Here is a 15603-nt window from a genome sequence, read left to right as displayed (position 1 = left end):
GTCATAGCACGATTTAATGTAACCTTGATGGTTTAAAGTGTTATGTTTGTTATTGAAGTATGGAATCCTTTATCTGGGATATTGTGCAGCTATGGCAGCAGGGCATAGTTGTCATATTTGAATATGCTTGTTATTGGTCTGATTCTATTTGGATAAAGATAATATCTCTCTTATTACGACCATCATGGGTGTGATTGAATACACTGTGATCAGGAGTGATTCATTCACGCGATGTGCGATATAAGCATGCATCTTTATTTTAGTATTTTTAAATGGTTTTTTGATGTACATTTGAGCGCTTTCATTAATAGATCCAAATAGCATGAATTTGAATGAGTGCTATTTGATGAACTTTGGTTTTCAATTAAGTTGCGTTTGAGTGGCTATTTCATTACACAAATGACCGATTTTCAAAGGGCCATATCTCTGAATTTTACTAAGTGAACGAGAGCTTCAAACTTAGTAGCTTCTGTTTTTTTTCAATTCTCTATACGATGGCATGGTTATTATAGATAAATAAAAAAAAAGTTGAATATCCCCTGCTTGTAGCTCATAAAATATATGATTTTGAGCAAATTTATGAAGAGAACGTACAACCGGTACTTAAAACTTTTATATCATAATGGATATAACATAGAGCTATCGAATGGTCTTTGTTTTGTGCAAATCCAGTGAGTATTTGTCGAGATATGGTCAAAAAAAGAGTATCATGCAAAATCATGGATTTTTCTTCAAAATCTACGTGTGATAGCAAGCAAAAAAATTGGGTGACCTTTTTTTGGCCAGAACAATATTGTCAATACTTCATGATAAAGTTATGCCAGAGCTTCAAGCAATAGCTCATTCGATAGGAAATTTTTTTGTTTACAATGTTTAGTAATGCTTAACAAAATGTTTTGATGACAGATACTGATTAATCTTTTGAAAACAGTCAAAAAATGGCAAGATGTATCTCATTAAATATCAGGTGAACAATGTACACCAGAGAGTGGATATGGGTACCATTGTGTTCTCCTTTGAATTCTCTACAAGCTTCATATACGTTTGAAGAGATGGTTACTACCAAGAAACGCGTAATTTTAAGGTCGATAGATTTCGGAATCCCATGAATCATCATTCAGAACAATAGAAATTGAATCTCCGTTGAGCTTCCACATATGTACACCACACAAGTACGAATTTGGCCAAGCACTTTAAAAACCGGAGCGTACGAAAAGGGCCATATTAACCTGCTGGTTTCAAGTTATCAATAGATACTTGACATGATGGAGAATCTTGCTTTCAAGGTTAGATAGCTGTAGCTTGCTTTTTTCAATAATAATAAGATTTGCAATTTAAAGCATGCATATTCCCCTGCTTAAAAATAGCATCTCCAATGTTGATTATCTCATGAAGTATGCATTTCCAATATAATGTTCCCACTAAGAACTTGCTCCAATATCATTATTCTACAACATATTTAATTTTGACGAGATTCTAATTTTTTTTACCTATGAGGACCTGGATGTACAAAATGTTTTTTAATTTTGAGGTTTTCAACTTTTGGACGATCGAAAATCGATTTTCTAAATATTGATGTTAGAGCATTGAGACTAGCATGTCCCTATACCAGTTTTTTGCCCTCTAAACGATGGTGCAATTGAAATTTGCGTAAATAGCGTGGTTGTTGAGAAAAGGGAGATTCTAGAAAATAGTTAATTTTGAATAGATGCTGCTAGTAAAACTGTTGTGCCAGAAGGGCTACAACTGTCTATAAAGATTAAGGTATTCTTGATGGGTAGATATGTCTGTGTTGTGCAACAACATGGACAAGCTATGATAAGTGAAGTGCATCTCAGCTATCTAAATACTGAGGTTCACCAGATGTGATAAGCGTTGTACAAGATAAATTGCTACTTTGGCATTCAGAACTTAGTATAAATAGAATAACTCTTGTCTTCATCAATAAATCATTAGTTTTTGTGTCTGATCTTATTCAAATAAGTCTTTTCTTGTTTTTATAATATTGAACATTTTTTATAAGCTACAAATAATAATCCTTTTATTCTTTGTGCTTAACAAAAACTTTTTAAATTACTATATGAATGTTGGATGTATGTGTAGTGAAAGTTGTAGAGGGTACTTTGATTGAGTAGGCGCTGTTTCCAAGCTTAGAAAGATAAAAATATAGTAATAAAGAGGATTTCTACAGACACTTGAAAAGGGACGTATAGAAATGACTGTTTAAAATAACGAAATATAGACAGAGTAAATACAATTAGAACTGAATATATTTATTATTTTATTCCAAGATTGAATGGGGATAAAAGCTAGTGTAGATATCAAAGGTATTTATAGTTATTTGACAGTGCCGCAGCAATAGGACCTTGATCTTGAATGCGGGATAGTTGTATAAGCCTTGAACCAGTTAACGAGAATGTGCTGCATAAGAACTCATGAATCACCAGTCAAGGATAAACAACAAAGATGATTTAGGATAGAATGTTCTTCCTAATAGCTTTGACGGAAGAACATTTGTCGGAATTGAAACCCACTTCCAGGGACGAAAGGCCATAGGCTACCACTCTCCAGGAACCAGGATATAGACTAGCCATTTGATGGCACCACTCATGTTCCTTCGTGCTGCTTGAATACAGACCTCTCACTTCTACTATGCATCTCTGCTCATTCTCAGATCCTCTTATGTAATATACAACGCCTAATACATTTGCCTCTCAGAGATGATCTATATCCTAAACACAAGAGGATCATCAGTAAACAAAAGCTTTGAAGCAACACCAAGACACTCTAGCAGATGGTTGCGGCTAGCGTGAGGAGCACCACAGCGACATCGAACTGGCCTAGCAGGTAGCCATCCCATGCGCCAACGGAGAATACGACTACGGTCAAACACAGACATTGGAAGATACAGGATGGGATCAACCATGAGTGAAGGACGACAAGCAGAGAGGAGAACAGGAGGAGAAACCGGAGGAGCAGGATGTAACCGACGTTGGAGGGAATCAAGACGATACACCTTGATCTTGTCAGCAAGACCACGACGATCCAAAGCAAGAGAATTATCAGCACCACCACCAGCAAAAGTAGGATTCCAGATTGGATTTTTGACGGCCAACTTGTTCAAACGATGCTTGAAGGACACAAGAGAGGGAGCCAGAACCATAAGGAGAGTACCACCAGGCAATTGCGTATGCACCCGCCAGAGCATTTTACTAGTCAGAATATCAACACGTTCCTCCATAGTTGGAAGATTGGTTAAATGTCGAAAAACCACGACGGAAGAGGTACGATGGCCACCAAAGGCCAGACGAAGACACTGATTTTGAGCTTTTTCCAAAAGCTTTAAATGACGTTTCAAGAACCAGGAAATAGACAGACCAAACTCAAGTTTGGGCCGAATAAAGGCCGCATACAGTTTAGCAGATAGGAGCTTGGAGAAACCAGCAGAATGAAGGCCAAGAGATTGCAAACCACGCATAGCACCTAACGCTGATTGACTATTTCTAGTCAATAAGAGATCGGTGTCCAAGCTACCCTTCACATTGAACGGCAAACCAAGGTAGGTAAAAGAGTGAGCAGTAGGTATAGCTTGACCATAGAGAGACAGAGAAACACCAGCACCAAGACCAGGAGAGACACCAGTAGCACCACCACCAACACCAGCATTGAGGACGACAGATTTCAGAGGGTTCCACCGAAAACCCAGAGACACAGAATGAGCTTCCACACGAGCAAGTAACAAAGGCATAGACTCGGCAGTTCCAATTAGCACCACATCATCAGCATACATCAAACTATTGATCTAAAGACCGTTATACAAACGAGGAGGACGCTCCACCACCCGAGGGCTAAATGGAGCACGCAACACCGCAGGCAGAGAGTTGATGTACACGGAGTAAAGAAAAGGACTCAAAATGGAGCCCTGCAACACACCAGTACCAGGCCAGAAACCATCAGAAACAGCACCAGACACCAAGACCTGAACAGACACTTCATCAAACAAATGCTGAAGGAGACCAAGCATCGCATCTGATACATACGTTTCGAGAGCACGCCAAATGACAGCTCTGTCAACCGTATCGTATGCAGATTTGATATCCAGAAAAGCCAAAACAGGAGGAGAACCATAATCAAGAGTATGGTGAAGACAGAGTTCATGTAGACAGAGCGCCTGATCAGGAGCACCACGACGCTCACGAAAACCACCTTGCACCACATCCAACGCAGGAGCAGAAGACACCAAAGGATCATAGAGGCATCGTTCCAACAACTTTCGAAACACAGAAGTCAAAGAGATGGGTCTATGATTACCAGGATCAAGAGGATCACCCTTCTTGTAAATTGGCACCACCTGTGCTAATCGCCAAGAAGCAGGAGTACGAGACCAACGCCAGCACAGCTGAAACAACAGGTAAAGTACAGGCACCAGAGATTCACGGATGGGAAGGAGCATTTCCGCACGGATATGGTCCCCACCAGGAGCACGCCGCCTGGCCAAACGCTTTCTTAAGTAGTAGTCAACATCATCGGCATCAAACGGACATTCATCCACAGAATGAGGCACAGGAGGAGTAGGAGGAGCATTAGGCCGGTTTGGAAGCAGGGAATCACCAGCATAGATACCACGAAGGTGTTGGGCCATAGTAGAAGCAGCAGCAACAGGACCTTCAGGGTGGGAGAAAGGAGCACTGAGACTACGACCACGGATAATCCGCTTGAGCGTACCAGTAGTATCACCTAAAGGCTGTGTAGCCATCTTGGTACAAAACTGTTTCCAGCTTTGACGACGCCGACGACGAATAGCCTTTTGAAATGCCTTCTTAGCAGCAAGATATTCACCCCAGCGTTTACATTGTTCGAAGGGGTTAGGAGAACGAAGCCAGCGGGTATGGAGATGCTCACGAAGGTCAAAGGCAGCTTGCAAATCAGAGGTCCAAAACCAAGCATTACCAGGAGGCTTTGGTAAGCGACGACCCACAGACTCTGTCAAGGACGAATGAATACAATCAGTGAGAGTATTACCTAATGCATCAAAGTCAGGACAGGCAGTAGAGGGCAACAGAGACACCAGGTCATCGTGAAAGGGAGCAATACGATTTGCAAACAGAGGAGCATAGGAGCAACTTGGGTCCTCCAACTTTGATAGATTCCACATCCACCGCGGGTGATCCACACGAACAGGAGGGGGAGAATCAAAGGCAAAGGACAGCGACACAGGATGATGATCAGAGTTGATACTCATATTAGAGTGTACGATCAAGGAAGGATGCAAGAGGTCATGGGTACCAATGAACAAGTCAATGATTCTACCAGCAGCGTAGGAGATGTATGACATTGGATCATTCACAGGTTCACCATCATCCGTACAGTCACTATCATCACTAGAATCAGAGAGCAGATCAGAATTATCAGCCGTAACACCAGACACAGCACCACCATCGAGGGAGACACCAATACCAGGACCACGACCAGAGACACCAGAAGCACCAAGAACACCACTACCACCAGAGTCATCAAAAGAGCCACCACCAGAGACAACACCAGAGACGACACCAGAACCAGCAGCAGCACCATCAGGGACACCAACAGGAGCACCAACAACACCAGAAGCACTAGCACTTGACGACACATTCGCATCATCGTGATGGACAATACGACGACGACGTTGTTTGACAAGTGTAGGCTCACCAAAAGCAAAAGAAGCATTCCAACAATAGAGACCAGTATCAAGCAGCCACTCATATAGAAGAGTACCTCTAGTAGTAGTCTTAGTATCACCCAATAAACGAGCATGGCGAGCATTGAGATCACCACATATGATTGTGTTTGTTTGGGAGGGACTAGGATGGAGAGGCAGATCACGGAGTACAGCTAGTGCATCAGAGTCAGAAAAAGAAGCAGTAGGAGGCAAATAGACACAGTGAATCAAAGTGGATGCAACCTGACAGGATAATACTACATAAGGAGAGACAGAAGGAATATGTGTAACAGGGTAAGGAAAATCAGGATTGACCAGCAACGAGATTCCCATTTGACCACGACGCATGTTGGGGACAGGCAAACCATAGGTATGGAATTGCTGCCACGAAGTAGGGAGATGGAGAGGAGGAAGAAGCCATGTTTCGGTTATAAAGATGAGAGAGGACAAAGGAAGGGATTGGGTAACAGTATTAATTGTCATGCGATCAAGACAATTAGCATTCCAGATGGTTATAGTGATATCGCGAGAGTCACTCATTACTGAGGTGCCTCTGGTTTATCACCACCAGGAAGGGAAGCAGAAACAGTTGAACCAGTATCATTAGCAGCATCAGTCATGGTAACATTCTCATTATCCGTCTCAAAGACACCACCAGCACCAGAGTCACCACCAGAACCAGAGCCATCAGAACCAGAGCCAGAATCACCAGAAACAGAATCACCAGACACCACACCATTAATCGTAAAAGAACCATTAGACTTGAACTCACGCAATTGATCATTAGAGATCCATTTCTTGTGGAAAAAGTCAGTAGCAACAGCAATCGAAATAGGACGACGACCAGCATGCTGGTACAAGTATTGAAGACCACGCAGAAGACGACCCTGATGAACCTGGATAGCCTTCTCCACACGCTCAGCTTCAGTAAGGGAAACAAGACGAGGATCCTCCAGAATTGTTGGATCACGAGGATCAAAAGCATCAATGGGGAGAACCTTAGCCTTGGCAAGAGTATCAAGTAGCTCCTTGGCATATTCATGATGAACCAAAAGGGCAACAGCCTTGGGAGCAGGGTAGTGGATATCCAAAACACGCCAGTTTTGGACTTTCAAGGTATGCAATTGTTCACGAACAGCCTTGTAAGACTTACGATGACGACTACGAAAGTAGATGTATCGATAGCCTTGCTCATATTGCTCAGGATAGTCAGAAAAGAAGCGGGCGGCAGCCTCAACCTTTTGAGGGGAAGGCTTTGACTTGGATTTTTGCTTGCTTTTCTTACCTTTTTTAGCAGCTGCCAAAAAGTTATAGGTAGGAGTAGGAGTAGTGGAGGCAACACGAGTGGAAGAAGCAGCTGCTGTAGCAGGAAGAGAAGCATACTTGGAAACAGAAGAGTTACCAGCAAAGAATGAACCAGAAGAGACACCAAATGCAGCACCAGAGACACCAGGGACACCAGAGACACCAGAGACACCAGAAGCACCAGAGTTACCAGAGGCAGCAGCACCAGCAGCACCATCAGATACACCAGAGTCATTAGAGTCACCAGAATCACCAGAAATACCAGAGGCAGAGACACCAGACACATCAGACATAACGGCATCTACAGAGACGTTGTTAAGTCGCTTCACCTCCTCCTGAAGTGTTGCGATCAACTGATGTGCGTCAGACAGAGCAAATTTCAGCTGAGCATTCTCAGCTGTAAGACGTTCAACTTCATTCAACCGATTTTCATAAGCAGCAAATCGAGTATTCATAGCTCGCAATTGAACCTGAAAATCGATTGCCCAGTCAGCAAGAGAAGTAGTTGAAGAAGCAACGGTAGAGGTATCAGAAGGAAGATCAATAATAGTAGTAGTAGCAGTGTTAGAAGAGACAGCAGTAGTATTGATCAAAGGATCAGTAGTGGTATTAGTAGCAGGAATAGCAGCATTTGGTTGTGGCAAAGCTTTTTCGGCATTAATGGGAACCTTAGAACCCTTGGGAATCGGAATTCGAGTGATACGAGAAGCAGGGATCACCTCAGGGGGAGCATTGACATTGGCATTGACAACCGTGGGAGAAGAGATCACGCCCTTTTTGGTCAAAATCCGTTTTTGGGGCATTTCACCGAAAGAGGAAGTTGGGGAAGGCACAAATGGACGTTTCGATTGCGAAACCGTGGGGGTAGGACCAGGAGTAACAGAAGTGAGGTTAGAACTGGTAACGTTAGGCAAAGCAGTGGCACTTGGACACGAAGTAGTGGAACCAGAGGACAAAGTAGTGTTACTGTGCACAGAATTAATGAAAATTAATTGCTTAGCAGGTGTAACTGTAGTACGGGAAGCAATAGAAGGTTCAGAAGCCTTGGCACTGACACGAGATTTCTGTTTTGGGGGAATCTTGATGAGTAATTAAAGAGTTGATGGGAAAAACTGATTTTGCGAAAAAGTATAAAAAGGAATGATGAATATTGCGCGCTGTTCGACTAATGATACTCTGCGGTGCTGGTTTTGTGAAATGTGTAGCGAAATGTGTGGAAGATCTTGCAGTAATAGTTGATCCCGAGACAAAACCAAGTAATTAAAGCTGTTTAAGTTGCTGATGTGTTGCAATAACCTTGATGTAGACAGTATCTCAGCGATTAAATGTATATATAAAGTTATGTACCCAAAAGATTTAAACGTAAGAAAGTTCGATTTATTTCCAATGTGTTGTATAGATTCAAGTATATTTGTCAAAATAAAAAAATGTAAGAATAATCGATTTGAACACCAGTTCAGGAACAGCACTCTAATAGGCTCAGAGTTCAGATACCGCTTCTTGAAATCAGCACCACCACAAAATCCTTTTACCATCGTAACATGCCTCCCTCCTTAAAGTGCTGATATTCATTCAGGGCGTCTTGCTTCTTTTCTTTCCAACCATGATGAGAACAATCCTTCTAATCGTTTAGTCTGCACGTCAGGGACCATGCTTTTTCTTGACGCAAAAGGTATCAGTTGATCGCCATTTACAGCACCATCCAAACGTCTTGAATTAGGACCAGCCAAGTGATAAGTACCAGAGCCATTTATACGCACAACCGTCATGGGACCAATCCACTTATCCGCAAACTTGTTTTCAGGGTATTGATCTTTCATTAGGACTTGTTCCCCAACTCGGTATTGCTTTCGAAACTTCACTGTGTCATCGTATCTTGCTTTCATTCGCTTCTTTCCTTCATTGGAGACTTCTCTTGCTTTGATTCGGTATTCCTTGACAGCAGCATCGATTTCCTCCACCCTTCTATCAATCTCATCGTTGTATTCACCTTCCACATAGTCAATCCTTGGAGCAGACCAATTCCCTGGAGTCCTGATATCATAGCCAAAGAGTAACTTGCCTGGGGTAAAGCCTGTGCCTTCACTCTTCATTGTACGCAACGCCATCAACACCGCAGGCACCTTTTGATCCCAATTTTTGACATCTGGACAGTCATCACGCACGATCTTTGACAGTGCTTGCACCAATGTACCATTCATCTTCTCGCATAGACCATTAGTTTGAGGACGGAACGCAGATGTAGTCAAATGCCTACAATGAATTTGTTGAAGAAACGACTTGACAAACCGAGATGTGAAATTTGAGCCTCTATCCGTTAAAATAAATTGTGGAACACCATAGAACTGCACAACGCAATCGAAGAGAAATGTAGCCGTAGTCTCCTCTGTAATGTCTTTCACCGCCATTGCAACCGGCCAACGAGTAAGGTAATCAATAGCCACCAAAATGTACTTGCAACCTGAATTTGATTCCACCACAGGGCCCACTGCATCACAACCTATCATATAAAATGGTCTTGCTGGCGTAGTAATCGGCTTGGCAAGAACGACTCTCCTTGCTGGTTTCTTTTTTCTAAACTGACATGCCTCACAATGCTTCACTAAGTCTTGAACAGCTGCAAATAACTTGGGAGCAAAATACTGAATTTTGGCCTTGTACCAGGTATTGTTCACTCCAAAATGTCCTTCTTGATGTACTTGCGTCAACACTTCCTTGATATTACCCTCGTGTAGCACCTCTAATGGCTCTCCGTGCTTACTATTCCTTTTTCTGTAGAGCCTTCCTTGTATGATTTGATAGTTCTTGGCCATTGTATCCATCTTCTTGTTAAATTTAGCATTAGAATCCAAGGGGTAAGTCTTGTTCCTGAGTAGATTTGTAATAGCAATGTATGTTGGATAATCCATGGTAACGATAATGAGCTTGCTGTTGTTGTAATGGCTTGATTGTTCTGCTTTAGTTAGTGTAGTAAGTGTGTAGTGTAATGTTTGTTGTAGATAGATAAGTGTATATGTGTGTGTGAGTATGATGTAAGATGTAAATAAATAAATAGTTTCTTTTTTTTTTTTTTTTTTTTTTCTCTTTTTTTTTTGGTATCTTTTTGCTCTTTTCTTCTTTCATCCCAACCACCCTTCCTTTGTTATATCTTTTTCTATATTCTTTTGTTCTTTTTCTCTTTTTTTTTATCTTTTTTTTTTTGTCTGTTTTTTTCTCTTTTTTTTTTTGTATCCTTTTTTTTTGTATTTTGTCACATCCCACCCAACCAACCATTATGTGAATCAAATCTTTAAATCAAACGACTCAAAGTATCTGCTGGATTCTCTCTACCTGGCCTGTATTCAACTCTGTACCGATAACCCATCAAGCATGCTTTCCACCTTTGCAACTTGGGAGAAGGCTTGTCACTGTTGAAGATATACACCAAGGCTGCATGATCCGTCCTGATCACAAAATCCTCACGGCTTGATAGATAATGTCTGAACCGGTTTACCGCCCACACCACTGCTGTAGCCTCCAAATGATTGATTGCATAGTTCTTCTGTGTGCTGTTCAAAGTCTTGGATCCATATGCTATCACCGTTTCATCCTCTTGACCACCATCTGGAGACTGACTCAAAATGCAGGAGAGCCCCACCAACGAAGCATCACAGGTAATGATCTTGACATGAGTACGGATTGGATACGACAAAATCGGTGGAGATATTAACGAGCTTTGCAGGTAGTTGAATGCCTTCCGTTGCGCCTTGCCCCATTCAAACTTGCTTGCCTTCTTCAATAACTTGGTGATTGGCTCTGCCTTACCAGCAAAATTGTCAATGAATCGCCTATAATATCCAACACTGCCCAAGAATGATCTCACTTCGTCCTTGTCTCTTGGTTCCCGCATCTCCATCATCTTCTTGATATTGCTGTCCGTTGGTTGTAACCCCTCGCTGCCTACCTCATGACCCAGATACACCACTTTATCACGACTGAATTGACACTTGGCGAGCTTCAACTTCAAATTAGCCTTGTTACACGCATCAAATATCTTTTGCAAGTGCACCGCATGTTCAGAAGGGCTCCGACTATACACCACATAGTCATCGACGAAGGCATAGACGAATACACCCAAATACTCCTGCAGAATATTATTCATACAGCGCTGATAAGTGCTTGGACTTCCTTGCAAGCCCATGGCCATGACATTGAAGGAAAAAACACCCATTTTCGTAACAAATCCACTGCGTTCAATTGAATTTTCATGTAGAGGTATTTGCCAGAATCCGAAAGCAGCATCTAGGACTGTGTAACATTGATATCCTCCTATAGAATCCAGGATATCATCGATGTGGGGTAGAGGATAGCCATCCTTGACAGTTACAGCATTCAATTTCTGAAAATTTACCACCAGACGCAGTTTTCCATCCTTCTTGGGCACAAAGAACACCGGCGAAGTATACTTACCCGAGCTTGGACGAATGATATCAAGCTCCAACAATGTTTTCAACTCTTCCTTCAAGCATTCCTCCTCATCAACGGTTAAACGATACGGCTTGGATTGGATTGGCTCATCCGAAGTAGTGATAATTTCGTGATACACATTGTTCACTCGTCCCAGCCCAGCATACTCATAGAAAGTATTCAAGTTGCTCCTCACCACATCCTGCACCACACCTGGAACGTCCACAAGCACCTCCTCCAATGTAGCGTGATTCTTCTTGCTGGATTCCCCTTCACTATCCTGCAGAGACACGATGTCCTCATGGTATGAGTTCATCAGGCCTTGATTCCATTGATCACCACCACCAGTAATGTCAACACCATCACCAGAGAAGCCACCTTGATTTTGATCCATCCTGAGAGATACTGTGTACACCGGCACCGTAGATACGTTATCATTGTCAGGACCCTCTTGTAGTAGTTCATCACCATCCTTCATACATGCCACTTCAATAAAACGAGTACCATTACCTGTTGGTATTATGATCAAATTTTCCTTTAAATCAATTTTAATACAATGATTAGTAAACCATGTCCTGCCCAGAAGGCAAACGTCCTTGTCCCGAATGGAGTTGTCAACACAAAAGTGCTCCCTCCTAAGCTTGCCACCAATACGCAATGGGACATTCTTTGCTACCAACGATGTCTCACTCACAGCATCATTGAACCCAGTCAGAGCAAATCGCTTGTTCACCTTTTCCAACTGCAAACCCAATGTGTCAGCGAGTCGCCTACTCATCACAGATATAGCTGCTCCCGTATCAACAGTGGCAATCATCAAGGTGTTACTAATGGATACCATAGTGCGCATAGGCTGGCTACTCATCAGCTTCGTGAGATCAAACGGGTAATCAATCACCGTATCCAGGTCATCCTCCTCGTCAGATGAATAATCGTAGCTGCTATTCTCGATTCTCGATCCATCATTATCAGATAAATCCTCACTACTGTCACTGTAATAAGATGATCCATTATCACTACCATCCTCCTGTTGTTGCGTCAACTCATTGATGACCACTGTAGTTCCACCATTCCTTGGCTTGGCTCGATGAATAGCTACTAAGCTCTCTCTCAATCTACGGCTTGCATTCTTGTCCTTGGCCAAGTACTGCAAGATACTGACACCGGATTCCGAGGGTTGATTCAAAAGCTTCATAATGTCAGGTGGCATCACACGATTGGAGCTTAATGGCTTCTTCTCCCTAATTCGCTTAATCGCCTTGCTCAATGCTATGTTGTCCTCGTGGGTTGGTTGCTGTGAAGTCACTACTGCTGATGGTTGTTGCTGTTGAGATCGATGAGCCAGCGTTGATGGACCTGGATCGCCATTATCCTTGCCCCTCTTGCGTGGATTACCTTGAACACCCTCATCTGACATGGCGCCTCTTCCTCTCTTGACTGCATTCACATCTAGTTCAATTTCTCTATGATCCATAAAATTAGCAGAAAGAGATGTGTCTTTTTGTTTTTTGTGTTTTCTATTGTTTTTGTCTTTTTTCAAGTGTTTTCTTTCATTATCCATCCTCCTGATCTCTACCACATTGATCCCACTATTTGAGTTGTTTGTATTGTTATGGACATCAGCAGCAACTCCTTCTACTGACGGCCCAACTCTTTTCCCGAATTCTCCTTGTTACCATTGTTACCCTCATTGTTGTCCATTTGATTGATGCTTCCCAGCTGATTAGGACCAGCAATGCCACTACCACTGAAACCTGGTTGCTGTCTTCTTCTTGGTGGAGCTGGACACGCTCGAGCAATATGCCCATACTCGCCACAGTTGTAACATGAATCATTAAATGGTCTTGGTTGGTGCTGTTGCTGAAAGTTGCTACGTTGTTGATAATGATTGCCATTTCCTCCCCCACCTTGTTGTTGTATGACCAGGTTATGTTGTGCAATGATGTGTTGCTGTTGCTGAATCAATTCCTTCTGTTCCACACTACTGATCTTGAGTGCCCTCATCTCATTCACCAAGTCAGACAACACCGAGCTGATAGAGGACCCCTCACTGAGATAATCCTTGTTGCTGTTCATCATGCTGTTGTTATCCAATTCAAATGACACCACTTTCTTCTGTGCACCATTGTTGTTGTAAATCACCACTTCCTTTTTCTTGTCATACTTCAACACCAACGCCTCGTGCTCAGCAGCTTCATCCACCAAATCTTCAAATGTAATCTTTTTCCTAGTAGCCAAAACTTTTTCCATTTCATAGCCAATACTTGGAAGAACTGATGCCACAAAAATAGCCTTCTTTGTACCATCGTCGGTTACACCTGCAGCTCTGAACAATTGCCTGAGCCGATTGCTGATTCCCTCAACATCTTCACCCTCCTGTTGTTGCACAGCCTTCAACTCTCTCCACGCCTTCTCATAGATCACCTTCATGAATTTCTTCTTGAACAAATCCTCAAATTGCTGGAAAGACTTCACTTCTTCTTGGATAGAATACCACCAGTCCAAGGCTCTTCCCTTCAGATAACTTCCAGTTATGGCCATGATAGTTTCAATATCTTCCACCTTGTTCACCTTCAGGATCTGGTTCAACTTGATAAGCCAACGTTCAGCCTCATTAGAATCTCGACCATCGAAATCACTAGGACTTGCTATAAACCGCATCCCGTTGCTTGGAATAAGATTATTGATACTTGCACTTTTGCTTGATTCGCCCATGATTGCTTGCTTCTGATGATGATTTTTTGCTTCCCTTTCGAAATGAGTCGCTTTAAATAAAAAAAATTGTACCTTTCGATGTTTTTTCGAGTAGTACTATACAGATGAAATATAAAATGTGTAGCCTCGTGTATGCCACAAAATAACTGCAAAAATGTGTACCCTCGTGTATGCCACAAAGATAAGAAAGAAAAATAGAATAAGATTGCACCAATAACGCAATTTACAAAACGAATTTGATAATACCAACGAGAGTATCAGCTACTGCCAGTGATAGTATGCAAATTCCAAATAGAGATGATATGCTTTCGAGATCTTCGACAGTATCAACTGCTATCAAAATAAATCCAATAAAATGTATCAGCTCCTTTAGATACTCAAGACAAAATGCCTTCTATAAATGTTCCAACGGTGTGCAGAGATGTGGTCTCCTAAGAACAATGCCCAAAGCACGATAAAATATAACTAATCCAAATAACCAAAAATGTATCAAGTATGTTAGATACTCCAAAATCAACTGTATACTACGCTATTTCTATAGATTGGCACGGCAGTGTGTTGTTTTTCAGTAATCTCTATCAGTTATCGATTACAAACAAAAAGTGTCTCGGCGCGACCTCCAATTGATACTCTGCGGTGCTGGTTTTGTGAAATGTGTAGCGAAATGTGTGGAAGATCTTGCAGTAATAGTTGATCCCGAGACAAAACCAAGTAATTAAAGCTGTTTAAGTTGCTGATGTGTTGCAATAACCTTGATGTAGACAGTATCTCAGCGATTAAATGTATATATAAAGTTATGTACCCAAAAGATTTAAACGTAAGAAAGTTCGATTTATTTCCAATGTGTTGTATAGATTCAAGTATATTTGTCAAAATAAAAAAATGTAAGAATAATCGATTTGAACACCAGTTCAGGAACAGCACTCTAATAGGCTCAGAGTTCAGATACCGCTTCTTGAAATCAGCACCACCACAAAATCCTTTTACCATCGTAACACTAACGTCTCTCTTCGGTAGTATAGTGGTGAGTATCCCCGCCTGTCACGCGGGAGACCGGGGTTCAATTCCCCGCCGGAGAGTTTTTGCTCCCACCGTAGATGGTGGTGCGTGTAGACCTCTCAACTTCTGGCCGTATTTGTTTGCATTTCTTTCAGTTGGTATAAATTTGAATTCGATTTGCAAAATAATAGAAGCCATCGTTTATCCCACTGTTGCGAATCGACATCGCAACTACACCTCCTTTTTCTTTTACCACTACTTTTCTACAAATTATCATTAGCATCAATAGTAAATCATCATAATATATAGGTGTATGCTATCAAGCTTTAAATAGGCACTCTTCTAGATGCTGGCTTTTTTGCGATTGCAAGGTTGAGTTTTGCTTTGCCTAGTTTTAATAAGCTTCCTTGCGTTTCAGCCGGGCGTATGGTAAACACGAT

The 15603-nt window shown here is 41.9% G+C and overlaps 5 protein-coding genes and 1 non-coding gene across 6 annotated transcripts; 1 reads left to right on the top strand and 5 right to left on the bottom strand.

Annotated features, from left to right (window-relative positions):
* Nucleotides 1-2725: 2725 nt before the first annotated feature.
* Nucleotides 2726-3748, bottom strand: ATC70_001442 (uncharacterized protein; the record flags this gene model as incomplete). Its single annotated transcript, XM_064820837.1, has 1 exon — nt 2726-3748. One exon carries the CDS (start codon nt 3746-3748, stop codon nt 2726-2728), a length of 1023 nt encoding a protein of 340 aa, XP_064684757.1.
* A 54-nt stretch (nt 3749-3802) lies between these two features.
* Nucleotides 3803-6181, bottom strand: POT1_1 (3-ketoacyl-CoA thiolase with broad chain length specificity; the record flags this gene model as incomplete). The annotated part of the gene is made up of 1 exon (XM_064820836.1): nt 3803-6181. The coding sequence occupies one exon, from the start codon at nt 6179-6181 to the stop codon at nt 3803-3805; it is 2379 nt and encodes a 792-aa protein (XP_064684756.1).
* Nucleotides 6182-6237: 56 nt separating this feature from the next.
* Nucleotides 6238-9912, bottom strand: HYM1 (Hym1p; the record flags this gene model as incomplete). The annotated part of the gene is made up of 3 exons (XM_064820835.1): nt 6238-8053; nt 8536-8624; nt 8698-9912. 3 exons carry the CDS (start codon nt 9910-9912, stop codon nt 6238-6240), a joined length of 3120 nt encoding a protein of 1039 aa, XP_064684755.1.
* Nucleotides 9913-10292: 380 nt separating this feature from the next.
* SMY2_1 (kinesin-like protein) lies at nt 10293-12923 on the bottom strand (the record flags this gene model as incomplete). Its single annotated transcript, XM_064820834.1, has 1 exon — nt 10293-12923. The coding sequence occupies one exon, from the start codon at nt 12921-12923 to the stop codon at nt 10293-10295; it is 2631 nt and encodes an 876-aa protein (XP_064684754.1).
* Nucleotides 12924-13084: 161 nt separating this feature from the next.
* ATC70_001438 (uncharacterized protein) lies at nt 13085-14164 on the bottom strand (the record flags this gene model as incomplete). Its single annotated transcript, XM_064820833.1, has 1 exon — nt 13085-14164. One exon carries the CDS (start codon nt 14162-14164, stop codon nt 13085-13087), a length of 1080 nt encoding a protein of 359 aa, XP_064684753.1.
* Nucleotides 14165-15171: 1007 nt separating this feature from the next.
* Nucleotides 15172-15243, top strand: ATC70_001437. Its single transcript has one exon. It is a non-coding gene; the product is annotated as a tRNA-Asp (tRNA).
* Nucleotides 15244-15603: the final 360 nt, after the last annotated feature.

This window comes from Mucor velutinosus (genome assembly GCF_035048745.1).
Source record: "Mucor velutinosus strain NIH1002 chromosome Unknown tig00000041, whole genome shotgun sequence".
In the NCBI taxonomy this organism is placed as follows: Eukaryota; Fungi; Mucoromycota; class Mucoromycetes; order Mucorales; family Mucoraceae; genus Mucor; species Mucor velutinosus.
The sequence above is the reverse complement of the archived record's forward strand: the minus strand, read 5'-3'. Positions and strand labels throughout refer to the sequence as shown.